Below are 27,909 nucleotides of genomic sequence, written 5' to 3'. Positions count from 1 at the left end.
AGCAGGAAGATAAATTGCAGGAAGTGAAGGCGAGGCATTCTTGGAAGAGGTAATCCTGAGGTTATTGTTATTTATACTAGCTAAATTATGATGTATGCCTGTTGTAATGGAAAAGTAGTACAAACATAGGCATGGGGAGCAGTGGGGGGATTAGTACAACTATAAGTATGGGGAGCAGTGGGAGGATTAGTACAAACATAGGCATAGAGAGCAGTGGGGGGATTAGTACAAACATAGGCATGGGGAGCAGTGGGGGGATTAGTACAAACATAGGCATAGGGAGCAGTGGGAGGATTAGTACAACTATAAGTATGGGGAGCATACCCCATAGGGGTATAACACAATCGATAACACAATTCACCCTACGTCCCAGGCCCGTTGTCTCCACCCTGGACTCTGCCACTTCCTTCATCCCTCACATCCACATTGTCATCAGAGCCTGAAATTTCCTCCTCTGCAATATCTCCAAGATCTGTTCATTCCTTATCCGTGACACTAACAAGCTTCTCATCCATGCCCTCATCATCTCCCGCCTTGACTATCACAACTCCCTTTTGTCAGGTGTCCCCTTGAACCACGTTGCCCCCTTCAGTCAGTTATGAATGCAGCTGCCAGACACATCCATTCTTCCCACTGCTCCACATCCCCCCCCCCTCTGTAAATCCCTGCACTGACTCCTTATCTGCCCCACACAGCAGCACCACTCCTGAATATTTACTTCATCGTCGACGACAACATGACCATTCACTGTACCTCCTCGACCCGCTACCCGGGTGCCACCCTGGACGCTGCCCTCCCCTTTGCACCCCACATCGAAAACATTACCCAATCCTACAACTTTCACCTTGGAAACCTCTCCAGGATCCACCTCTTCCTGACTGCAGATACTGCCAAACTCCTCGTCCTGCAACTTCCGTCTGTCAGGTGACCCCCTGAACTGCATTGCACCCCCCCCCCCCCCCACAATCCGTCATGAATGCAGCATCCAGACCCATCCCTTCTTCCTATCGCTCCACCTCCATGACCCCCCTCGGTAAAGCCCTCCACTTCTTTATTCACCTCAGGATCCATTTCAAGAATCTTTGCCTTGCCTATAAATTTGTACACAAGACCTGCCCTACATCTCTGAACTTTTATTTCTCACTCCCATGGTTGACTTTAGGACTTCTCTAGAGCTGCTCCAACTCTCTGGAACTCCCTTCCACTGCCCATCAGGCTCGCCCTCTCCTTCAACACCTTCAAGCAAGCCATCAGAATGCACTTCTTCAAGATCGCCTACCCCCCTCCCACATCCTTGACCTAACTCGCTCTGCTGAGCACCTGTTCTGCAGCCCCTACCTAGTGTGTCCCTACCCCCTCCCTTTAGATTGTAAGCCTCTGGGATTGTCCTCCCTTCTTAGTGCATCCAACTAGATCACCCTCATCATCGGCCAACTTCCTCACAGACTGACTTGGACTTGTATGATTTGGTATCTAAGACCCTTCACTACCTCCAGTGATCTTGTACCTTGCATGTCCTAGCTTGTCTCTCAGCCTTATTTTTCTGTTGTTTGGCATATTTTTATTTTTCTCAACAAGCATTTTTTCACGGGGGTTGAACGAAAAATTACAAAACCGATATTTAACATTGAAAAGATACCCGCGCCCAAATCTTTTAGCGCTATAATTAGCTGCTCCGTGGATGCCCCTGTACCTCGGATGCACCTGGTTTAGTATTTTTCTTTCCCCTGATGTTTGTCCTCTAAACCTAGGTGCATCTTAAGGTCCAGAGTGACTTATGGTCCGAAAAATACGGCACCTAGTAATTATAGCCATGGGTGTCATTCAATGCAAGGAAAGCATCTAAACCCCCTTAAACAAAGATATAGAATTTTCCACTCTCAGAATTGCTTTCTGTGGCAATACATTTCACATTTTAATTACTCTTACTGTAAAGAGTACCTTCCGAAATAAATGGCTAAAACTAGTGATGGGATAAATCCCAAACTTCCTTGAATCCGAATCCAAAAAGATTTTCGAATCTTTTGAATCTTGAATCTCTCGAATCCTGTACATAACTATTGTGTGAGTCATGTAAGAATAGTAGTTAGACTTAGAAGATATTATTCTAAGTCTAACTACTATTCCTACACAAATCACACAATTCTTATGTACAGGATTCGAGAGATTCGAGCGACTCAAAAGATTTGAGAATCTTTTTGGATTCAAGGAAACTTGTGATTCAGCCCATCTCTACAATAAACATAGCTAGAGGCAGTGTGCTGTCGGAGTCCAACTTGGCCTTAGAACAAAGAGAGAATGGCCTAAGGTAGAGCATAAGCATGTCGGAAAAAGTGAGTTTTGAGAGAGTGTTTAAAGATATCAGAGGCTGGAGAATGATGGATGTGCTGTGGAAGGGCATCCAGAGGAGGGGTGAAGCGCGTGTAAAATCTTGTATACGTGAATGCGAGGAGGTAATTCTAGAGGACAAAAGAATGTCATTTGCAGATCTGAGATTGCGATTGGGTTGGTATCTGGAAACTAGCGAGGAGATTTACAGTGGCTGTACATCTGTATAGTAGTGGCTGGCTAGTGTACTGGATAAGGGCTCTGCCTTTGACATGGGAGTTCAGGGTTCCTGGCTAGGGGCAGGACCTATTCAGTATGGAGTCCAAGGCACTGCAGGGTGGCCTCTTGAGCTTGACTCAGTGGCTGAAGCTCTTGAGTGCTCTGAGTCCAACAGGAGGAAAGCGCTATACAAATGTTCAGATTTTTATCGGATTACAGGGGGAGAGATTGTGGAGAGCTTTGTAGGTGAGGTTTAGGAGTTTGAACTGGATCCTGGAAATAAAGAGTCTGACAGAGAGGAGCAGCAGAGGAAGAGCGAGAAGAGAGATGAATGAGACGAGCAGCCGAGTTCAGTACAGATTGGAACGGGGCCAGTCTGTTAGAAGGTAGTCCACAAAGTAGTATGTTACAGTAGTCCAGATGAGATATTATAAGAGCATGTATTAACTCAGTGTTTATCAAACCTGTTCTTGTGGCTCCCCAATGGTGCATGTTTTGCAGGCAACCTCACCTATGCACAGGTGATGTAATTAGTGTCTCAGCTAGGTTGATTCCATGTAGATGAGACACTAATTACCCCACCTCTGCATAGGTGAGGTTGCCTGCAAACCATGCACCATTGGGGAGTCACGAGGACAGGTTTGAGAAACTAAGTATTAACATTTTAGTTGTATCTTGAGTGAAAAAAGGTCAATTGTGAAATATGTTTTTGAGTTGGAGATGACAGGAGCTGGTTAGGGAGTGAAGGTGAGGAATAAAAAAAGAGAGAAGAGGCAAATATTACCCCTAAGCACTGTGCTTTGGGAACTGAAGTTATAGGGTTGTTATTAACATTTATTGTTATTTCAGGCAGAGAGGTGGACAGAGACTCTGGAAAAATAATTACTGTAGTTCTGTTTTACTAATATTAAGTTTTAAGAAGCAAGAGGTCATGAAAGAAGATGTAGCAGACAAGCAGTCAGGAACACGTGTGAGGAAGGAGTTGAGGTCTGGGGCCGAGAGGTACAGTTGTGTATCGTCTGCAGATAAGTGCTATTGAAACCCAAATGAGTTGATTAACCTTCCTGGCGGTAATCCCAAGCTGAGGTCGGGCTAGCCGACAGGAGCTCTATGCAGAGTAGTGCGCAGTGGGAGCTTTTACTCACCGCCCGGGGGATCCAAACGTCGTTAGCCATTCTCCTTCCTGTCCTCTGAGGCTCTGAATCACCCTGGTGAGATCGCTGTCATCGATCTCACCAGAGAGTTTCAGCACCACCTGGAGGACGAAGGTAAAATTGCAGCACTTGAGCCCAGGGAGGTGAGTGAAAGCAGGAGCTGCTGCAGAGACTCTGCCGGCATGATTTTTTTCTCCTATTGTAGGGTCTAAAAACTTTTAAAAGGACCCTAAAATCCGGTAATAATCATACCGCCAGGGAGGTTAAGTTGCCAAGACCCTGCATGTAGATGTAAAAAGAGGAGGGGGCCAAGGACAGAGCCTTGTGGTACCCCATAGACAAAGGATGTGCAGAAGATATCTGACCTAAGTAAGAGACTGTGAAAGACCTTCCAGAGAGATAGGAAGATATCCAGGACAGAGTGAGACCCTTTATGCCTACAGATGAAAGTATCTTTAGGACTAAGGTGTGATCAACAGTGCTGATGACAGATCAAGACGGATGAAGATGTATTAATGCCCTTTGGATTTAGCTGTAAGACGATTATTGGCCACTTTAGTAAAAGCCGTTTCTGCGGAGTGGTTAAAGCAAAAGCCAGACTGGAACGGATCAAGCAGGGAGATAGCAGATAAATAATGGCTTAGATCAGCATGTATATGGCGTTCAAGTAATTTTGGTGCGAATGGAAGAAGTGACACCAGGTGGTAGTTGGCGAGTGCAGTAGGATCTATACATGTTTTTTTTTTTAAGTACAACAATAACGAGAGGGACATGGAGGCTGCCTTATTTATTTCCTTTTAAACAATACCAGTTGCCTGGCTGTCCTGCTGATACTTTTCCTCTAATACTATTAGTCTAATGCTGAGCATAGATGAGTCGACCCGGCGACATGATTAGCCGCCGTATGGATTCCAGCTCGTCCCCGCGGGCGCTCCTTATCTTCCGCTCGATTCTCCACTATTGTCCGCCCGCGAGGATCGAGCGGGGAATCTATCCGGCGGGTCATTGGACCTGTCGGATATTATCAATCGAGCCATCAGTGGATCGATTGATAAGGAAGAATCCTACCATGTATGCCCAGCATTAGACCCTGAACAAGCATGCAGCAGATCAGGTGTTTCTGACAAGATTAACAACATGCTTCTTTCTGGTGTTATTTAGACACTACTGCAGCCAAATAGATAAGCAGGGCTGCCAGGCAACTGGTATTGTTTAAAAGGAAATAAATATTATTACTAGTAACTACCTATGACATCTCCGCTCTTATATTGTTTGTGCCTCTGAGACCACAGGTTGTTTTACTTTTATTGTTTGTAAAGGTTGTTTGACTGTTTGATTTTTTTGTTTGTTTTTATTTGCTGTGGTTTATGTATATGACCAATGCCACGTTATTTCTTATTACTTGCAATGATTTCCTATAATTTTATATGCACAGTTGTTTTCTATAAGCCCGTTTATTGACAAGGGGGTCCGTTCTGGCCCACTGGATCCATCCGTCTAGGCAATCAGGCATGTCCTTTTTCTGACTACCCTTTGGGTTGAGTTAATGTAAGGTAGAGGGCTTGAAGTGATTAATTTTAAAGAGACTCTGACGTCTCATAAAAATCATCTTTTTATTACAAAAACCTCTGTAACATCACTGCCCTAACTAAAACGCTGCTTCCCCGTAGCTGGACACTAACTAAATCCCCCCAAACTCCCCTGGGCACACTGCTGGGAGCGCTTCCGTGAGAGGCAGAGCTTTTGGCTGCAGCTCTGCCTCACACGCGTCTATCAGCACAGATCACCGCCTCTCCCCACCCCTCTCAGTCTTCCTTCACTGAGAGGGGCGGAGAAGAGGCGGAGACATGCGCTAATTAACGTGTAAGGAGGGCAGAGCTGCGGCTGAAAGCTCTGCCTCCTCCAGCAGAAAAATCTACGACCAAGAAAGTCGTGGATTTTGCGGGGGGAGAGGTAGGGAGGATTTAGTTAGATTTCAGCCGCGGGGATGCAGCGTTTTAGTTAGGGCAATAATGTTACACAGGTTTTTGAAATAAAAAGCTGATTTTTAGGACACTTCAGTGTCTCTTTAAGGCCTTTATATTTACCTACTTTTTCTAATTCACGTATCTGTTTCTTTGTAATATTTCATGATGATGAACATATTTTGACTGTTTCTGCTGATTTAAAATGTAATAAATGGTTTTATGACGAAAAAGGAAATAAATATGGCAGCCTCCATATTCTTCTCACTACAGTTGTCCTTTAAGTAGTGGGGTCACCACAGCTTTTTTAAGTGGGGTCGGAAATATGCCAGTGGGGAGGGAAAGGGTTTAGGCTACTTTCCCACCAAGACGTTGCGTTTTAGGGGACATTATGGTCGCATAACGTGTCCCAAACGCAACGCATGGTGGTGTTGAAGTTAGACGTCAGATTGAGCCGCGTTATGCAGCTCTCAAAGCAGCCGCTCCAGGTTAGTGGAAGGAAGTCCGGATCTTTTTAAGGATTCGGATCATTTGAATCGGATCATTGAAAAGATCCGGATCTTTGAACCGAATCATTTGAATCATTTTACTAGGGAAGCAGACTGGGGGTGAAATGACTAGCAGGACAGGACTTTCCCTGCACTGTACATTCTGTATGTTCCTGTTTCTTCCAGACAGACATCCACTGTGAACCGAATCTTTCATTGTGATGATCCGGATGATTCGACTCACAAAAAAGATCCGGATGAAATGAACGATTCGTTCATGATCCGGACAACACTACAGTCCTACCACGAGTCTCTGCAGTGCAGTGAATATAAATTAGCCATGTGGCTGGAGGAGCAGGGGAGACCTCCTCCTCCAACATTACTGAGCATGTGCAAACAGTCTAACACTGCTTAGCCCAGTATAACGTACAGCATGCAGCACTTTGTTTAAACGTGCAGCGTTACAATGTAACTCAACGTGTGCACTGTGAACAGCACAATTGATTTTACAGTGCTGTGAGTTAGGCTGCGTTACTGGCTGCTGTAACGTGGGACTTTAACATCCCACTGTGAAACCAGCCTAAAGTGGAATATAACCCAGTATTTCTTCTTTGCTCTAAAATATTATTTACAGCATATAATATACTAACAGTGTTTTTTTTTTTTCTAGTAAAACAGCATTTAAAGGGTTACATCACAGGACTGACTTTTTCTCCTGCAGGGGCTGTGCATCCGAACTGGTGATTAGCTTATCTTCTGTATACATTCTTTACTTGATACAATTAAGTAAACATTCTCTGGCTGTGCAGAAACTTATGCTAATGAGTGCTATAGTGAAACACAGGTCAGAAATCACTGCTGGCTGCATTTAAAACAGAATTACAACAGTTATGAATAAAATGTACCAGCAGCTTTCAAAGTAAATAAACTGAACTTTGGGAAGTTATAATTTATAAATGAATTATAATACTTGTGCACAAAAGCAAATATGATAATTGTATGGGTTATAAAAAGTAGGAAAACACATTTTTGTTGAATATTTTGTCAGAGTTTTAAACCGCTTTAAACAGCATAGTCAGTACAGGCATACAGGCATGAAGGATGAGGATAGCTGCGGAATGAAATGGGAGGGAATAGGATTCAGAGAATAGGTGGTTAGATGGGATTTGGAGATTATAGAGGATGCAGAAAGTTCAGAGAGTGGAGAGAAGGCAGATAAGAGAGCAGTCAATGAGAGGTGTGGAGGTGGGATTTGAGGGCTGCATGGGAAAACTACTTGTTTTTTTGTGAATTTTATCAGTGAAGTATGTTGCAAATTCTTCAGCTGATAAGTATAAATTATGAGGAGGAGGGGGAGGGGGACGGAGAAGGGAGTTAAAAGTGCTGAACAAGGTTGTGATAGTTTCTGTGAGTATGTGAGTGTGCTTGTTCCAGCGTAGTAGGAAAAGAGGAGGAGACAGAGAAGTTTAGTAAGTTATGGTCAGAGAGAGGGAACGGAGCATTAGTAAAATCAGTGACCAGAACAGAGATGAGTGGATATGAAGTCAAGCATATGGCCATCAGAGTGAGTTGAAGCAGAGGACCAATGAAACAAGCCATAGGAGACTCTGCTTTACTCTGCAGAACACTAACTTATTAAATAAAGATTTACTACTCCCTGTCAAAAGATGACCGCAGCCCGTCCTCAAGGCAGCAGCAGCCTCACATGAAGATGGAATTGGAGGAATGAAGGAGGAGGCCCTGGCAAACACTTTTGAATAAACCACAATTTGGGGTGGAGTCTCAGGTTCAGCCCAGGGGCTGGACAGGGTGCGGTTAACCTCCTGGGTGGGTTTCTAGTGCCCACCAAATATGACAGTTTTCATATCTTGGCTTACGCTTTCTGCACACACATAACAGTCACAGATTCATATTCCTCAGAAAATACCGATTCATATGACATATTTCATGAAGGCTGTATCAGATCTTGTCACCGAGAAGGTGAATACCTCAATAACCGGGCAGGTTAGTGTCATGCATTTGATATTTGCATACCGGTCCAATTCCCACAAGTAAAACTATTGCAATTTCATAACTGTGCTATGCACGGCACCTTCATAACAGCCCAAAAATCATAAGACACATGCTTTTGAATCTGCTCGCCAGCGGTGCCACCGTGGCTAGGTGATAGGAGCTCTTCCATGGACCCCTGTGGAGCTAGCTTCCTTTGGATGAAAGCAACCTTTTGGTGTGGTAATTATCATCTTAGTGGGATTTGCTAGGAAGCAACCATTGATGTACTACCAAATGATCCCTGACTAATTAACAACTCACAGGCATCCTACACTTAGGTTGCTTTTCAGCTGCTGTGAGAGGGAGAGACCTCAGGCTGAGCTGCCAGGCAGCTCCTACAAATTCCATTGTTAATTGCAATCGGTGCAGAAAATCGATTGCGATCACATTTTTTCACGGGCGGTTCAAGGTCGCCGTCTGTGGCAGCGAAACAGTCCGTGACACTCCCCAAAGTGGAACAATTGCAGAAAGAATATATACAAAATAATATTTACAAAAACAATAGTAAAATGACAAAGACACACAGCAAGACATTTGCTTATAAAAGTAAAAGGTAATAAAACAGAAATAGAACTTTACCCTGGTACAAGGTCTGATTCCTGGTGCGGGAGGACGCAATACTGATTAGATCAGGGTAACACCCTTCCTGTGTAGCACCTCCAGAAGATTACGCTTACTGGATTTCACAGCTGACCATTTATAGGCATAAATATACCTCCAGTTATGTAATTTAATCTCTACCTTGGTAGCCTCACTTTACATGTATGCACATATCAGACCTGCATTATCAGCTGTCTCAATACACACCATACAGCACTGTCTATTCATGTTGTTTCAGGCAGGTTCCTGTTTGACAATGACTCAAATACACGACACTGTACACAATTGCTGTCTCTATACACATCTTCTGTCTGGTCTTCTCATTTCCAGGGGCCTAATAAATGGGGCTGCTGGCTAGGTGGTATTCAAATGTCCTTACAGCAACCTTCAAAGGAATAAAATGCATGGAGAGGAGGAGAGAAGCACCAGATGATGAGCAACGCACACTGGGAGAGAGGACTGTGGTACTGAATGTGCAGGAGACCACAGCTTATGGGATATTATCACCCCTAGCAAATTATGTTATTTTCTGTGCTCTGTTTATTACTGCTAATATCTTACTGCTATAATTTGTTATACTTTTCAGAACTGAGATCTGAGCTCAAAGAACAAAAGAGGAGTGATCAGCAGTCTATGGAGGAGGGTGACATGATGAGGACAATTAAAGAGGAAGAAGAAGAGACGTATGTGAGGAGTGATCAGCAGTCTATGGAGGAGGGTGACATGATGAGGACAATTAAGCAAGAAGAAGAAGAAGAAGGAATGTATGTGAGGAGTGAGCAGCAGGCTATAGAGGAGGGTTACATAATTAGGACAATTAAAGAGGAAGAAGAAGAGACGTATGTGAGGAGTGATCAGCAGTCTATGGAGGAGGGGGACATGATGGGGACAAGTAAAGAAGAAGAAGAAGAGACGTATATGAGGAGTGACCAGCAGTCTATGGAGGAGGGTTTAATAATACGAGTGATTAAAGAAGAAGAAGATACATATGTGGAGACTAATCATCTGTCTGCAGAGGAGGGTGACCAGATGAGGACAACTATAGAAGGGGACGCACATAAAGAGGGCAGAACAGGTGAGTTATAAACATTAAATATTGAATATCTTTAGTTACTATGACTGTGTCACTGCTCACAGACTGGCCTGATCCGGGTTATGCTCCTAAGTACTCATGTTACATATTTGTCATCTAAATCTATTATTCTTCATTGTATTTGGTGACATGTTGCTAACAATAACTGCACAGACACCTGGATGGCTTTGGATTACGTTCTGTTTGTGGAGAGGGGGAGGTGACAGATGACTGAGAAATATCAGTATTGCAGCAGAAATACAATGCTGATCAGGTGAGGACTGTCAGGCTTGGTGGTGTATTCTCCACAGTCAGCATGCAACACATGAGCTGACGTGAAGGAGGTACACACACTAGCACAAGGAATCAGGATATCCCCAGTTTAGTGGAGGAGAGGACTGACTCCAATAGGAGATTGTGGTGCACAGAGCCGGTGCAGATCCGACAGCCACAAACAACACTTTCACGATAACGTCTCGGCGCAAATTAGCGCTGAGCGCATAAACCAGAACTGAGGAGATCAGGACAGGTAGACAGAATGAACGCTTGCTTAACTAGCCACTACTTAGTGACAGCAAGCGTCCACAACAAGACAGACTGGAATGAGGCAGCCAATGCGTTTGCAGCGATGGCGTGCCTCACAAAGACAGGACAGGATAGTCAGGAAATAGCAGGATCAAGATAGATGAATGTAACACAGACAAATATACAATAAGTATGTTTTCCTAGCGTATTCCAATTACAGCTATCAATGAAACTATAAACGTCTGACTAACATATGTATATATCGGCAATGAACCGATATATGACATAAGCAGGAACACTGACTAGGAACTAGAGCAATACAGGGAACAGGACTCAGAAGGATTCGCTACCTCCACGCGGAGATGAGCGCAATCCACACACGGTAACAGGAACAGGATAACTAGCTAAACACGGGTGATCACGATACGCGCAATCTACCAAAACGTGCTGGAAGGCTGACTAACTGAACACAGGATATAAACAGTTCGTGTACGTATATATCAGCGACACTGATGTATCAACGTAACACGAATACAAGGAAAATAACAAACGTGCTGGTATGCATATATATTGGCGATGAACCAATATATGATGCAAGACCAGCAAAGTATCTTTAGAACAACACGATCTGGGGCCAAAGCAGCAGCAAGACAGGCTTACGCTGAAGCTATGATAGCCCAAGGAGCCCTGCAGGAAGCAGATCTTTATACTGAGGTCATCCAATGGGAGCAGACATGCAGATTCCCACACAGGTGAATGGTAATTATTCAATCCTGAACTGGCCAGCACTGCAGAGCCACTGCAGATGGAATCAGCAACTAGTTTAAGTGCAAACCTAAACATGCAAGCAAATGCATGCAATGACATCAAAAACTGCTTGTCTTCAGTAAAACTGCAGCCAGCAGCACATGCTGCAGGCATGATCATAACAAGGACTTTCCAACTCTGAGAGTCCTTCACTAATTTGTATTTATACCTCATTACAGGAACACTGTGCAGTCACATTACACATCACAACCCTATTACTTCTCACATTCCCTGTGTACATAGTGTGTTTATACCTCATTACAGGTACACTGTGCAGTCACATTACACACATCACACCCCTATTATTTCTCACATTCCCTGTGTACATAGTGTGTTTATACCTCATTACAGGCACTCTGTGCATTCACATTACACATCACACCCCTATTACTTCTCACATTCCCTGTGTACATAGTGTGTTTATACCTCATTACAGGCACACTGCGCAGTCACATTACACATCACACCCCTATTACTCCTCACATTCCCTGTGTATATAGTGTGTTTATACCCCATTACAGGCACACTGTGCAGTCACATTACACACATCACACTCCTATTACTTCTCACATTCCCTGTGTGCATAGTGTGTTTATACCTCATTACAGGCAAACTGTGCAGTCACATTGCACACATCACACCCCTATTACTGCTCACATTCCCTGTGTACATAGTGTGTTTATACCTCATTACAGGCACACTGTGCAGTCACATTACACACATCACACCCCTATTACGTCTCACATTCCCTGTGTACATAGTGTGTTTATACTTCATTACAGGCACACTGTGCGGCCACATAACACACATCACACCCCTATTACTTCTCACATCCCCTGTGCACATAGTGTGTTTATACCTCATTACAGGCACACCGTACAGTCACATTGCACACATCACACCCCTATTACTGCTCACATTCCCTGTGTACATAGTGTGTTTATACCTCATTACAGGCACACTGTGCAGTCACATTACACACATCACATCGCTATTACCTCTCACATTCCCTGTGTACATAGTGTGTTTATACCTCATTACAGGCACACAGTGCAGTCACATTACAGATCATACCCCTATTACTTCTCACATTCCCTGTGTACATAGTGTGTTTATACCTCATTACAGGCACACTGTGCAGTCACATTACACATCACACCCCTATTACTTCTCACATTCCCTGTGTACATAGTGTGTTTATACCTCATTACAGGCACACTGTGCAGTCACATTACACACATCACACCCCTATTACTTCTCACATTCCCTGTGTACATAGTGTGTTTATACCTTATTACAGGCACACTGTGCAGTCACATTACACAAATCACACCCCTATTACTTCTCACATTCCCTGTGTACACAGTGTGTTTATACCTCATTACAGGCACACTGTGCAGTCACATTACACAAATCACACCCCTATTACTTCTCACATTCCCTGTGTACACAGTGTGTTTATACCTCATTACATACACACTGTGCAGCCGCATTACACACATCACACCCCTATTACTCCTCACATTCCCTGTGTACATAGTGTGTTTATACCACATTACAGGCACACTGCGCAGTCACATTACACATCACACTCCTATTACTTCTCACATTCCCTGTGTACATAATGTGTTTATACCTCATTACAGGCACACTGTGCAGTCACATTACACACCACACCCCTATTACTCCTCACATTCCCTGTGTACATAGTGTGTTTATACCTCATTACAGGCACACTGTCTGGCCACATTACACACATCACACCCCTATTACTTCTCACATTCCCTGTGCACATAGTGTGTTTATACCTCATTACAGGTACACTGTGCAGTCACATTACACACATCACACCCCTATTACTGCTCACATTCCCTGTGTACATAGTGTGTTTATACCTCATTACAGGCACACTGTGTGGCCACATTACACACATCACACCCCTATTACTGCTCACATTCCCTGTGTACATAGTGTGTTTATACCTCATTACAGGCACACTGTGCAGTCACATTACACACATCACACCCCTATTACTTCTCACATTCCCTGTGTACATAGTGTGTTTATACCTCATTACAGGCACACTGTGCAGTCACATTACACATCACACCCCTATTATTTCTCACATTCCCTGTGTACATAGTGTGTTTATACCTCATTACAGGCACTCTGTGCATTCACATTACACATCACACCCCTATTACTTCTCACATTCCCTGTGTACATAGTGTGTTTATACCTCATCACAGGCACACTGTGCAGTCACATTACACACATCACATTTTCTGTGTACATAGTGTGTTTATAGCTCATTACAGGCACACTGTGCAGTCACATTACACACATCACACCTCTATTACTTCTCACATTCCCTGTGTACATAGTGTGTTTATACCTCATCACAGGCACACTGTGCAGTCACATTACACACATCACATTTTCTGTGTACATAGTGTGTTTATAGCTCATTACAGGCACACTGTGCAGTCACATTACACACATCACACCTCTATTACTTCTCAGATTGGGCACAGTAGGGGTGATTTAGTGTTACTGGCCTGTAATAAGCTGGTAATGGTCACTGTACATTACTGTACACAGATTGGTCACAGTAGGGGTGACTTCGTGTTACTGGCCTGTAATAATCTGATAATGGTCACTGTACACTACGATTGGTCACAGTAGGGGTGACTTCGTGTTACCGGCCTGTAATAAGCTGATAATGGTCATTGTACATTACTGTACACAGATTGGTCACAGTAGGGGGTGACTTAGTGTTACTGGCCTGTAATAATCTGATAATGGTCACTGTACACTACGATTGGTCACAGTAGGGGTGACTTCGTGTTACCGGCCTGTAATAAGCTGATAATGGTCATTGTACATTACTGCACACAGATTGGTCACAGTAGGGGTGACTTAGTGTTACCAGCCTGTAATAAGCTGATAATGGTCACTGTACATTACTGTACATGGATTGGTCACAGTAGGGGTGATTTAGTGTTACTGGCCTGAAATAAGCTGATAATGGTCACTGTACATTACTGTACACAGATTGGTCACAGTAGGGGTGACTTCGTGTTACTGGCCTGTAATAATCTGATAATGGTCACTGTACACTACTGTACACAGATTGGTCACAGTAGGGTGACAGGCACACTGTGCAGTCACATTACACACATCACATTCCCTGTGTACATAGTGTGTTTATACCTCATTACAGGCACTCTGTGCATTCACATTACACATCACACCCCTATTACTTCTCACATTCCCTGTGTACATAGTGTGTTTATACCTCATTACAGGCACACTGCGCAGTCACATTACACATCACACCCCTATTACTCCTCACATTCCCTGTGTATATAGTGTGTTTATACCCCATTACAGGCACACTGTGCAGTCACATTACACACATCACACTCCTATTACTTCTCACATTCCCTGTGTGCATAGTGTGTTTATACCTCATTACAGGCACACTGTGCAGTCACATTACACACATCACACCCCTATTACGTCTCACATTCCCTGTGTACATAGTGTGTTTATACTTCATTACAGGCACACTGTGCGGCCACATAACACACATCACACCCCTATTACTTCTCACATCCCCTGTGCACATAGTGTGTTTATACCTCATTACAGGCACACCGTACAGTCACATTGCACACATCACACCCCTATTACTGCTCACATTCCCTGTGTACATAGTGTGTTTATACCTCATTACAGGCACACTGTGCAGTCACATTACACACATCACATCGCTATTACCTCTCACATTCCCTGTGTACATAGTGTGTTTATACCTCATTACAGGCACACAGTGCAGTCACATTACAGATCATACCCCTATTACTTCTCACATTCCCTGTGTACATAGTGTGTTTATACCTCATTACAGGCACACTGTGCAGTCACATTACACATCACACCCCTATTACTTCTCACATTCCCTGTGTACATAGTGTGTTTATACCTCATTACAGGCACACTGTGCAGTCACATTACACACATCACACCCCTATTACTTCTCACATTCCCTGTGTACATAGTGTGTTTATACCTCATTACAGGCACACTGTGCAGTCACACTATACATCACACCCCTATTACTTCTCACATTCCCTGTGTACATAGTGTGTTTATACCTCATTACAGGCACACTGTGCAGTCACATTACACAAATCACACCCCTATTACTTCTCACATTCCCTGTGTACACAGTGTGTTTATACCTCATTACATACACACTGTGCAGCCGCATTACACACATCACACCCCTATTACTCCTCACATTCCCTGTGTACATAGTGTGTTTATACCACATTACAGGCACACTGCGCAGTCACATTACACATCACACTCCTATTACTTCTCACATTCCCTGTGTACATAATGTGTTTATACCTCATTACAGGCACACTGTGCAGTCACATTACACACCACACCCCTATTACTCCTCACATTCCCTGTGTACATAGTGTGTTTATACCTCATTACAGGCACACTGTCTGGCCACATTACACACATCACACCCCTATTACTTCTCACATTCCCTGTGCACATAGTGTGTTTATACCTCATTACAGGTACACTGTGCAGTCACATTACACATATCACACCCCTATTACTGCTCACATTCCCTGTGTACATAGTGTGTTTATACCTCATTACAGGCACACTGTGCGGCCACATTACACACATCACACCCCTATTACTGCTCACATTCCCTGTGTACATAGTGTGTTTATACCTCATTACAGGCACACTGTGCAGTCACATTACACACATCACACCCCTATTACTTCTCACATTCCCTGTGTACATAGTGTGTTTATACCTCATTACAGGCACACTGTGCAGTCACATTACACATCACACCCCTATTATTTCTCACATTCCCTGTGTACATAGTGTGTTTATACCTCATTACAGGCACTCTGTGCATTCACATTACACATCACACCCCTATTACTTCTCACATTCCCTGTGTACATAGTGTGTTTATACCTCATCACAGGCACACTGTGCAGTCACATTACACACATCACATTTTCTGTGTACATAGTGTGTTTATAGCTCATTACAGGCACACTGTGCAGTCACATTACACACATCACACCTCTATTACTTCTCAGATTGGGCACAGTAGGGGTGATTTAGTGTTACTGGCCTGTAATAAGCTGGTAATGGTCACTGTACATTACTGTACACAGATTGGTCACAGTAGGGGTGACTTCGTGTTACTGGCCTGTAATAATCTGATAATGGTCACTGTACACTACGATTGGTCACAGTAGGGGTGACTTCGTGTTACCGGCCTGTAATAAGCTGATAATGGTCATTGTACATTACTGTACACAGATTGGTCACAGTAGGGGGTGACTTAGTGTTACTGGCCTGTAATAATCTGATAATGGTCACTGTACACTACGATTGGTCACAGTAGGGGTGACTTCGTGTTACCGGCCTGTAATAAGCTGATAATGGTCATTGTACATTACTGCACACAGATTGGTCACAGTAGGGGTGACTTAGTGTTACCAGCCTGTAATAAGCTGATAATGGTCACTGTACATTACTGTACATGGATTGGTCACAGTAGGGGTGATTTAGTGTTACTGGCCTGAAATAAGCTGATAATGGTCACTGTACATTACTGTACACAGATTGGTCACAGTAGGGGTGACTTCGTGTTACTGGCCTGTAATAATCTGATAATGGTCACTGTACACTACTGTACACAGATTGGTCACAGTAGGGTGACAGGCACACTGTGCAGTCACATTACACACATCACATTCCCTGTGTACATAGTGTGTTTATACCTCATTACAGGCACTCTGTGCATTCACATTACACATCACACCCCTATTACTTCTCACATTCCCTGTGTACATAGTGTGTTTATACCTCATTACAGGCACACTGCGCAGTCACATTACACATCACACCCCTATTACTCCTCACATTCCCTGTGTATATAGTGTGTTTATACCCCATTACAGGCACACTGTGCAGTCACATTACACACATCACACTCCTATTACTTCTCACATTCCCTGTGTGCATAGTGTGTTTATACCTCATTACAGGCACACTGTGCAGTCACATTGCACACATCACACCCCTATTACTGCTCACATTCCCTGTGTACATAGTGTGTTTATACCTCATTACAGGCACACTGTGCAGTCACATTACACACATCACACCCCTATTACGTCTCACATTCCCTGTGTACATAGTGTGTTTATACTTCATTACAGGCACACTGTGCGGCCACATAACACACATCACACCCCTATTACTTCTCACATCCCCTGTGCACATAGTGTGTTTATACCTCATTACAGGCACACCGTACAGTCACATTGCACACATCACACCCCTATTACTGCTCACATTCCCTGTGTACATAGTGTGTTTATACCTCATTACAGGCACACTGTGCAGTCACATTACACACATCACATCGCTATTACCTCTCACATTCCCTGTGTACATAGTGTGTTTATACCTCATTACAGGCACACAGTGCAGTCACATTACAGATCATACCCCTATTACTTCTCACATTCCCTGTGTACATAGTGTGTTTATACCTCATTACAGGCACACTGTGCAGTCACATTACACATCACACCCCTATTACTTCTCACATTCCCTGTGTACATAGTGTGTTTATACCTCATTACAGGCACACTGTGCAGTCACATTACACACATCACACCCCTATTACTTCTCACATTCCCTGTGTACATAGTGTGTTTATACCTCATTACAGGCACACTGTGCAGTCACACTATACATCACACCCCTATTACTTCTCACATTCCCTGTGTACATAGTGTGTTTATACCTCATTACAGGCACACTGTGCAGTCACATTACACAAATCACACCCCTATTACTTCTCACATTCCCTGTGTACACAGTGTGTTTATACCTCATTACATACACACTGTGAAGCCGCATTACACACATCACACCCCTATTACTCCTCACATTCCCTGTGTACATAGTGTGTTTATACCACATTACAGGCACACCATGCAGTCACATTACACACATCACACCCCTATTGCTTCTCACATTCCCTGTGTACATAGTGTGTTTATACCTCATTACAGGCACACTGTGCAGTCACATTACACACATCACACCCCTATTACTTCTCACATTCCCCTGTGTACATAGTGTGTTTATACCACATTACAGGCACACTGCGCAGTCACATTACACATCACACTCCTATTACTTCTCACATTCCCTGTGTACATAATGTGTTTATACCTCATTACAGGCACACTGTGCAGTCACATTACACACCACACCCCTATTACTCCTCACATTCCCTGTGTACATAGTGTGTTTATACCTCATTACAGGCACACTGTCTGGCCACATTACACACATCACACCCCTATTACTTCTCACATTCCCTGTGCACATAGTGTGTTTATACCTCATTACAGGTACACTGTGCAGTCACATTACACACATCACACCCCTATTACTGCTCACATTCCCTGTGTACATAGTGTGTTTATACCTCATTACAGGCACACTGTGCGGCCACATTACACACATCACACCCCTATTACTGCTCACATTCCCTGTGTACATAGTGTGTTTATACCTCATTACAGGCACACTGTGCAGTCACATTACACACATCACACCCCTATTACTTCTCACATTCCCTGTGTACATAGTGTGTTTATACCTCATTACAGGCACACTGTGCAGTCACATTACACACATCACACCTCTATTACTTCTCACATTCCCTGTGTACATAGTGTGTTTATACCTCATTACATGCACACTGTGCAGTCACATTACACACATCACATCCCTATTACTTCTCACGTTCCCTGTGTACATAGTGTGTTTATACCTCATTACAGGCACACTGTGCAGTCACACTATACATCACACCCCTATTACTTCTCACATTCCCTGTGTACATAGTGTGTTTATACCTCATTACAGGCACACTGTGCAGTCACATTACACAAATCACACCCCTATTACTCCTCACATTCCCTGTGTACATAGTGTGTTTATACCTCATTACAGGCACACTGTGCAGTCGCATTACACACATCACACCCCTATTACTCCTCACATTCCCTGTGTACATAGTGTGTTTATACCACATTACAGGCACACTGCGCAGTCACATTACACATCACACTCCTATTACTTCTCACATTCCCTGTGTACATAATGTGTTTATACCTCATTACAGGCACACTGTGCAGTCACATTACACACCACACCCCTATTACTCCTCACATTCCCTGTGCACATAGTGTGTTTATACCTCATTACAGGCACACTGTCTGGCCACATTACACACATCACACCCCTATTACTTCTCACATTCCCTGTGCACATAGTGTGTTTATACCTCATTACAGGTACACTGTGCAGTCACATTACACACATCACACCCCTATTACTGCTCACATTCCCTGTGTACATAGTGTGTTTATACCTCATTACAGGCACACTGTGCGGCCACATTACACACATCACACCCCTATTACTGCTCACATTCCCTGTGTACATAGTGTGTTTATACCTCATTACAGGCACACTGTGCAGTCACATTACACACATCACACCCCTATTACTTCTCACATTCCCTGTGTACATAGTGTGTTTATACCTCATTACAGGCACACTGTGCAGTCACATTACACACATCACACCTCTATTACTTCTCACATTCCCTGTGTACATAGTGTGTTTATACCTCATTACATGCACACTGTGCAGTCACATTACACACATCACATCCCTATTACTTCTCACGTTCCCTGTGTACATAGTGTGTTTATACCTCATTACAGGCACACTGTGCAGTCACACTATACATCACACCCCTATTACTTCTCACATTCCCTGTGTACATAGTGTGTTTATACCTCATTACAGGCACACTGTGCAGTCACATTACACAAATCACACCCCTATTACTCCTCACATTCCCTGTGTACATAGTGTGTTTATACCTCATTACAGGCACACTGTGCAGTCGCATTACACACATCACACCCCTATTACTCCTCACATTCCCTGTGTACATAGTGTGTTTATACCACATTACAGGCACACTGCGCAGTCACATTACACATCACACTCCTATTACTTCTCACATTCCCTGTGTACATAATGTGTTTATACCTCATTACAGGCACACTGTGCAGTCACATTACACACCACACCCCTATTACTCCTCACATTCCCTGTGTACATAGTGTGTTTATACCTCATTACAGGCACACTGTCTGGCCACATTACACACATCACACCCCTATTACTTCTCACATTCCCTGTGCACATAGTGTGTTTATACCTCATTACAGGTACACTGTGCAGTCACATTACACACATCACACCCCTATTACTGCTCACATTCCCTGTGTACATAGTGTGTTTATACCTCATTACAGGCACACTGTGCGGCCACATTACACACATCACACCCCTATTACTGCTCACATTCCCTGTGTACATAGTGTGTTTATACCTCATTACAGGCACACTGTGCAGTCACATTACACACATCACACCCCTATTACTTCTCACATTCCCTGTGTACATAGTGTGTTTATACCTCATTACAGGCACACTGTGCAGTCACATTACACACATCACACCTCTATTACTTCTCACATTCCCTGTGTACATAGTGTGTTTATACCTCATCACAGGCACACTGTGCAGTCACATTACACACATCACATTTTCTGTGTACATAGTGTGTTTATAGCTCATTACAGGCACACTGTGCAGTCACATTACACACATCACACCTCTATTACTTCTCAGATTGGGCACAGTAGGGGTGATTTAGTGTTACTGGCCTGAAATAAGCTGATAATAGTCACTGTACATTACTGTACACAGACTGGTTACAGTAGGGGGTGACTTAGTGTCACCGGCCTGTAATAAGCTGATAATAGTCACTGTACATTTCTGTACACAGATTGGTCACAGTAGGTGGCCATACACTGGTCAATATGGCCAGCATATTATGTAGAAAGAACAGAGGCGCCAGCAGGATAAAATCAGGTAATAAAATGTTTAAAAGTGCTTTGGATGCAGCGGTGGACTTACCTCCTGTAAGCAGACACTATAAACTGTCAGTTCAAATCTAAATAAATTTTATTGGCATACTCCAAGGGGGTCGCAACGCGTTTCACAGGTGTAAACCTGCTTCCTCAGGCAATATAACATAGGAGCATACAACAGTAAAAGGTCCGGGTAACACCTGGCGCCTCTGTTCTTTCTACATAATATGAATTATCCACCCTTGGTGGAGGAGGATACCCCTTTTTTCCTGTCTACAGAGAGCGACTTCTTATTCCTGAGTGGGGACAGGATAATCTCCTCACCTGCCTATACAGTGGTTGCCTGGAGGTAACCCTGTCTTGTGAGTATATATATTGTACTCTTTACATATATCCATTTTTGCAGTACTTACTACACTATATTGGGCTCTCGGTTTCCCTCTTCTGTAATATGGCCAGCAGATCTTTATCTGATCAGAGAGGGATCTATCTGCTTGATTCTTAACACACACTTCAAATGTATTTTATTAAATCTATGTCAGTATGAAGCTGTGTTCCTGCCGGTTGGTACAGAAATTAGTTAAATGTATGAATCAAGCATGCTTGAATATCTCGGTTCGGTGTGACCCATTGAGTGTGTGGTGGTATCGGCGTGCAATATCGAGATGACCAATAAATGCAACAGATCCCCTCCTCACAAATCTAATGCATTATTTTATGCTGAAATGGATCAGGAATTGGCCTGTGGTGTATGGGCCGCCAACAGATCCCTCAGTGATCAGATTGCATCAGAGAGAGAGATCTGTCTCTTAGTCGATCTGCACATACATTACTAGATGTATGGTCACCTGAAAAATTGCTTTCATTGTCTCATCAAGCTCTACAATTTACTACTTTCCGTGTATGGCCAATGCTTTAGCTGTAGGGAGGGTCAGTGACATGCAAATAACTCTGACTTGTATGCAAATGTAATGCAAGTTGTATGCAGATAATCGCATTTGTCAGAAAATGCATTTCATTGGCTGAACTCCAAGCCACATAAAATGTGCATGCAAAGCAAAGTTATCATGTAATTGGCTGCCTGTAATGAGCATAACCCTCTGCAGTTCTATGTCAGGCTGATAACTAGCGATGGTCAGTGACATGTAAATAACTCTGAGATGGTGCAAATTGTATGCTAATTATATGCAAAGTTATGGAGCTGCTGTATTTGGTCCATTCACAACTTTGCATCAACTTGGAGTTATCAGCAGCTCACTGACCATCTCTAATGATAATTGCTCCTCCCCTCAGAATTCTCTAACAGGAAGTGATGATGTTTCTCTATTTGCAGGGTGGAGTCCCGACATCAGGAACCTCTCAGAGACTCGTCTCTCTATGTCCACAGACTGTACAACGGATGATGATGTTACTGGACAAGAGTCTCCTGCAGATATTGTGGTGACCCCAAATATCCCACCAGACTCCCCTCACCTGTCTAACCCTGAGGGGCCTCATACCCAGCACAGCTCTCCCCCTGCTGGAGGGTCTTATTCCTGTTCCACATGTGGGAAATGTTTTGTTTCAAAATCATATCTTGTCGTACATAAAAGATCTCACACTGGTGAGAAGCCCCACTCATGTGCTGAGTGTGGGAAATGTTTTGTTCAGAAATCAAATCTTATCAGACATGAAAGAACTCACACTGGTGAGAAGCCCTATTCATGTGCTGAGTGTGGGAAATGTTTTGTACAGAAAGCACATCTTCTCGGTCATGAGGGATCTCACACTGGTGAGAAGCCCTATTCATGTGCCAAGTGTGGGAAATGTTTTGTTCACAAATCAGGTCTTGTCAGACATGAGAGATCTCACACTGGTGAGAAGCCCTATTCATGTGCTGACTGTGAGAAATGTTTTGTCCGGCAATCGGATCTTGTCACACATGAGAGATCGCACACTGGTGAGAAGCCCTATTCATGTGCTGAGTGTGGGAAATGTTTTGTTCACAAATCATATCTAGCCAGACATATGACCTCTCACACTGGTGAGAAGCCCTATTCATGTACTGAGTGTGGGAAATGTTATATTAAAAAATCAGAGCTTGCCATTCATGCCAGATCTCACACTGGAGAGAAACCCCATTCATGTTCTGAGTGTGGGAAATGTTTTATGCAGAAATCAGACCTTATCAAGCATGAAAGATGTCACACTGGTAAAAAGCCCTACTCCTGTACTGAGTGTGGGAAATGTTTTGCACAGAAAGCAAACCTTTTTTCCCATAGGAGATCTCATACGGGTGAGAAGCCCTTTTCATGTTCTGTATGTGGAAAATGTTTTGGACATAAAACAAACCTAATCACACATGAGAGATCTCACACTGGTGAGAAGCCATTTTCATGTGCTGAGTGTGGGAAATGTTTTAGCCATAAATCACATCTTGTCTTACACAGGAGATCTCACACTGGTGAGAAGCCCTTTTCATGTATTGAGTGTGGGAAATGTTTTCCACAGAAGTCAGAGCTTTTGTCACATAAGAGATCTCACACTGGTGAGAAGCCCTTTTCATGTGGTGTGTGTGGAAAATTTTTTGGGCATAAATCAAACCTCCTTACACATGAGAGATCTCACACTGGTGAGAAGCCCTATTCGTGTGCTGAGTGTGGGAAATGTTTTGGGCGTAAATCACATCTTGACACACACAAAATGTCTCATACTGGTGAGAAGCCTTATTCATGTGGTGAGTGTGGGAAATGTTTTATTCAGAAATCACAGCTTGTCAGACATTCGTGTTGAGTGTGGGAAATGTCTTCACCATAAGTTTTAATCTGTTTCTTTTTTTTCTTGCTAGATGCTCATGGAAGCATTTTTACACAAAATCTTAAGGACTTTTCCATGTTACTCATTGAATTGGTGTGCAAAGCAGTAAAGTTTCTTAACTGAGGTGACCTGACATAAACATGGGTGCATATAGTACTAAGTGTAGTTTCAACTTGCCTGTGTCTGCTTTTAATTTTTTCCATTGCAAGTGTTAATAAACCAGGTGCTTTATCTATGCAAATAAGGCAGGATCTGCAGCCGCTGCTCTCCTGAAGAGTAAATAAAAGCAGGGCTGTGGAGTCGGTACAAAAATCTTCTGACTCCAACTCCGACTCAGACTCCTCAGTTTATGAAACCACGACTCCGACTCCAACTCCGGGTACCCAAAATAGCTCCGACTCCAACTCCTCAACTCCAACTCTTAAGTCTAATACTTAACCGGGCTGTGGATTTTGTACAAAAATCAACCGACTCCCGACTCCTCAGTTTATGAAATCAATGACTCCGACTCCGGGTGCCCAAAACTGCTCCGACTCCGGGTGCCCAAAATTGCTCCGACTCCTCAACTTCGACTCCACAGCCCTAAATAAAAGCCCAAACACCTTTATCTTGCTAAACAATCAAACCTGATAACAAGATAGTGCTGTAAAGATGATTATTTGTTTATGTTGGGAGCTGAATGAACCATCTTTATAGCACACTGATATGGCTTTTGTGCAAAATTCAGGAGTTAGGATTTAACCAGGTAAAGTGAAAATAAGAATGTGAGACTCCAGGAAAGTTCTATATAACATTGTTATTTACCTGCTGTGAGCTGCAGATGTCGGGATATTAATTCCCATTCATCCAGACTGAACTGAGGAAAGGAGATTTCTGTCTCTCTGTCCGGGCTGGTGCACACCGAGTGGGCTTTCAGGCGTTTTTATAGCTGCTTGCGGCTGCGGATATGCTAGGGTAATGTATTTCAATGGGGTGGGTCACACCAGAGCGGGAGGTGGTTTGCTGAAACGCATACTCCGGGGTTGAGGCATTTTTTGGATTGCGGAGGCGTTTCTGCCTCAATGTTAAGTATAGGAAAAACGCAAACCGCTCTGAAACACGCCAGTTCAGAGTGGTTTTGCAGGCGTTTTTTGTTACAGAAGCTGTTCAGTAACAGCTTCTGTAACAATATATGAATTCTGCTACTCAAAAACCGCTACACAAAACCGCAAAATGCTAGCTGAAACGCTACAGAAAAATAAGAGAAAGCATTTCAAAATCTGCTAGCATTTTGCGGATCTGCTAGCGGGTTTTGGTGTGCACCGGGCCTCCCTTTGTTTTATATTCAGGAAACATGAAGAGATTTGAGCTGAATGCACAGGGGTACAGTTTATTTTTATGTGTTACAATCCAATGCCTCAGTCCAATGCTTCAGTGCTGCTCCCTAGATGTAAGTTAGGAGATGATTGGATGCAGGTGTTTGGGCTGGAGGTGAGATACAGGAATTCTGGGGTGGAGAGGGGGACAGGTTATTGTTATATGTGTTACAGTCACTGCTATACACACCCCAATGCCTCAGTGCTGCATCCCAAATGTAAATTAGGAGATGATTGGATACAGGTGTTTGGGCTGGAGGTGAGATACAGGAATTCTGGGGTGGAGAGGGGGACAGGTTATTGTTATATGTGTTACAGTCACTGCTATAGACACCCCAATGCCTCAGTGCTGCAACCCAAATGTAAATTAGGAGATGATTGGATACAGGTGTTTGGGCTGGAGGTGAGATACAGGAATTCTGGGGTGGAGAGGGGGACAGGTTACTGTTATATGTGTTACAGCCACTGCTATAGACACCCCAATGCTTCAGTGCTGCACCCCAAATGTAAATTAGGAGATGATTGCATACAGGTGTTGGGGTTGAGGTGAGATACAGGAATTCTGGGGGAGAGAGGGGGACAGGTTATTGTTATGTGTGTTACAATCACTGCTATAGACACCCCAATGCCTCAGTGCTGCACCCCAAATGTAAATTAGGAGGAGATTATTGGATACAGGTGTTTGGGCTGGAGGTGAGATACAGGAATTCTGGGGTGGAGAGGGGGGCAGGTTATTGTTATGTGTTACAGTCACTGCTATAGACACCCCAATGCCTCAGTGCTGCACCCCAAATATAAATTAGGAGATGATTGGATGCAGGTGTTTGGGCTGGAGGTGAGATACAGGAATTCTGGGGTGGAGATGGGGACAGGTTATTGTTATGTGTGTTACAATCACTGCTATAGACACCCCAATGCCTCAGTGCTGCACCCCAAATGTAAATTAGGAGATGATTGGATACAGGTGTTTGGGCTGGAGGTGAGATACAGGAATTCTGGGGTGGAGAGGGGGACAGGTTATTGTTATATGTGTTACAGTCACTGCTATAGACACCCCAATGCCTCAGTGCTGCACCCCAAATGTAAATTAGGAGATGATTGGATACAGGTGTTTGGGCTGGAGGTGAGATACAGGAATTCTGGGGTGGAGAGGGGGACAGGTTATTGTTATATGTGTTACAGTCACTGCTATAGACACCCCAATGCCTCAATGCTGTACCCCAAATGTAAATTATGAGATGATTGGATACAGGTGTTTGGGCTGGAGGGGAGATACAGGAATTCTGGGGTGGAGAGGGGGACAGGTTATTGTTATATGTGTTACAGTCACTGCTATAGACACCCCAATGCCTCAGTGCTGCACCCCACATGTAAATTATGAGATGATTGGATACAGGTGTTTGGGCTGGAGGGGAGATACAGGAATTCTGGGGTGGAGAGGGGGACAGGTTATTGTTATATGTGTTACAGTCACTGCTATAGACACCCCAATGCCTCAGTGCTGCACCCCAAATGTAAATTAGGAGATGATTGGATACAGGTGTTTGGGCTGGAGGTGAGATACAGGAATTCTGGGGGGGAGAGGGGGACAGGTTATTGTTATATGTGTTACAGTCACTGCTATAGACACCCCAATGCCTCAGTGCTGCACCCCAAATGTAAATTATGAGATGATTGGATACAGGTGTTTGGGCTGGAGGGGAGATACAGGAATTCTGGGGTGGAGAGGGGGACAGGTTATTGTTATATGTGTTACAATCACTGCTATAGACACCCCAATGCCTCAGTGCTGCTCCCCAAATGTAAATTAGGAGATGATTGGATACAGGTGTTTGGGCTGGGGTGGAGAGGGGGACAGGTTATTGTTATGTGTTACAATCACTGCTATAGACAAATGTGGGAAGCTGTTGCTGGAAGCGATTCTGTGTTATGTAACAAAATAACTCCTATTAGAATGAAAATCTGATGCATCTCCAAGTATCTCCTGTGAGTAAAGCTGCTAATAAAGTGATTCCTCTGGATAATGAGCTGAATATCAGCTGTATAGTTCCCACAGTGTGACGTGTTTTGTTCCTCTGCATGGAATGTAAGATGTACTATTATCTGCATCAATCACATTTACTGTAATAAATAAATTGCATTGTTATAATGAATGAGGCCAGTGTAAGCTCAGTGTTTGTAGCCAGAGCTCTCTGTAACATTGCAGGTCTCTAGTCTGTCACTGGTGATGGTCAATCAGATGGAAATTCAGCAAAATGTAAATTTACACTGGTTGAAATCGGACCAGTCAGATAAAGCTAATGTAGGTATGATTGGTCCATTTTGGTTTGGAATTGGCTTGGGCAGTGCGGTGGCATAGTGGTTAGCGCTCTCGCCTTGCAGCGCTGGGTCCCTAGTTTGAATCCCAGCCTGGGCAATATCTGCAAGGAGTTTGTGTGTTCTCCCTGTG

At 43.6% G+C, this 27,909-nt stretch overlaps 2 protein-coding genes across 2 annotated transcripts in view; one reads left to right on the top strand and one right to left on the bottom strand.

Moving 5' to 3' along the window:
- LOC137537252 (uncharacterized) overlaps positions 1–27,909 on the bottom strand; it is a 1,269,057-nt gene that overhangs the window by 894,120 nt on the left and 347,028 nt on the right. The gene's annotated exons all lie outside the window — the stretch shown is intronic.
- On the top strand, positions 5–26,679 carry LOC137535522 (zinc finger protein 84-like). The gene is made up of 3 exons (XM_068257362.1): positions 5–49; positions 9,392–9,880; positions 22,643–26,679. The coding sequence occupies exons 2-3, from the start codon at positions 9,439–9,441 to the stop codon at positions 24,079–24,081; spliced, it is 1,881 nt and encodes a 626-aa protein (XP_068113463.1). The 5' UTR covers positions 5–49; positions 9,392–9,438; the 3' UTR covers positions 24,082–26,679.

Source organism: Hyperolius riggenbachi, chromosome 10 (genome assembly GCF_040937935.1).
Source record: "Hyperolius riggenbachi isolate aHypRig1 chromosome 10, aHypRig1.pri, whole genome shotgun sequence".
Classification (NCBI taxonomy): Eukaryota; Metazoa; Chordata; class Amphibia; order Anura; family Hyperoliidae; genus Hyperolius; species Hyperolius riggenbachi.
This window is presented reverse-complemented; position numbering and strand designations above follow the sequence as displayed.

What these genes read in the sequence shown, in the direction of transcription:
- LOC137535522 (XM_068257362.1), top strand. Translation starts at nt 9,439, where the DNA reads ATGGAGGAGGGTGACATGATGAGGACAATTAAAGAGGAAGAAGAAGAG. An exon ending in ACATAAAGAGGGCAGAACAG is followed by an intron (nt 9,881 to 22,642) that starts GTGAGTTATAAA and finishes CTCTATTTGCAG; the next exon opens with GGTGGAGTCCCGACATCAGG.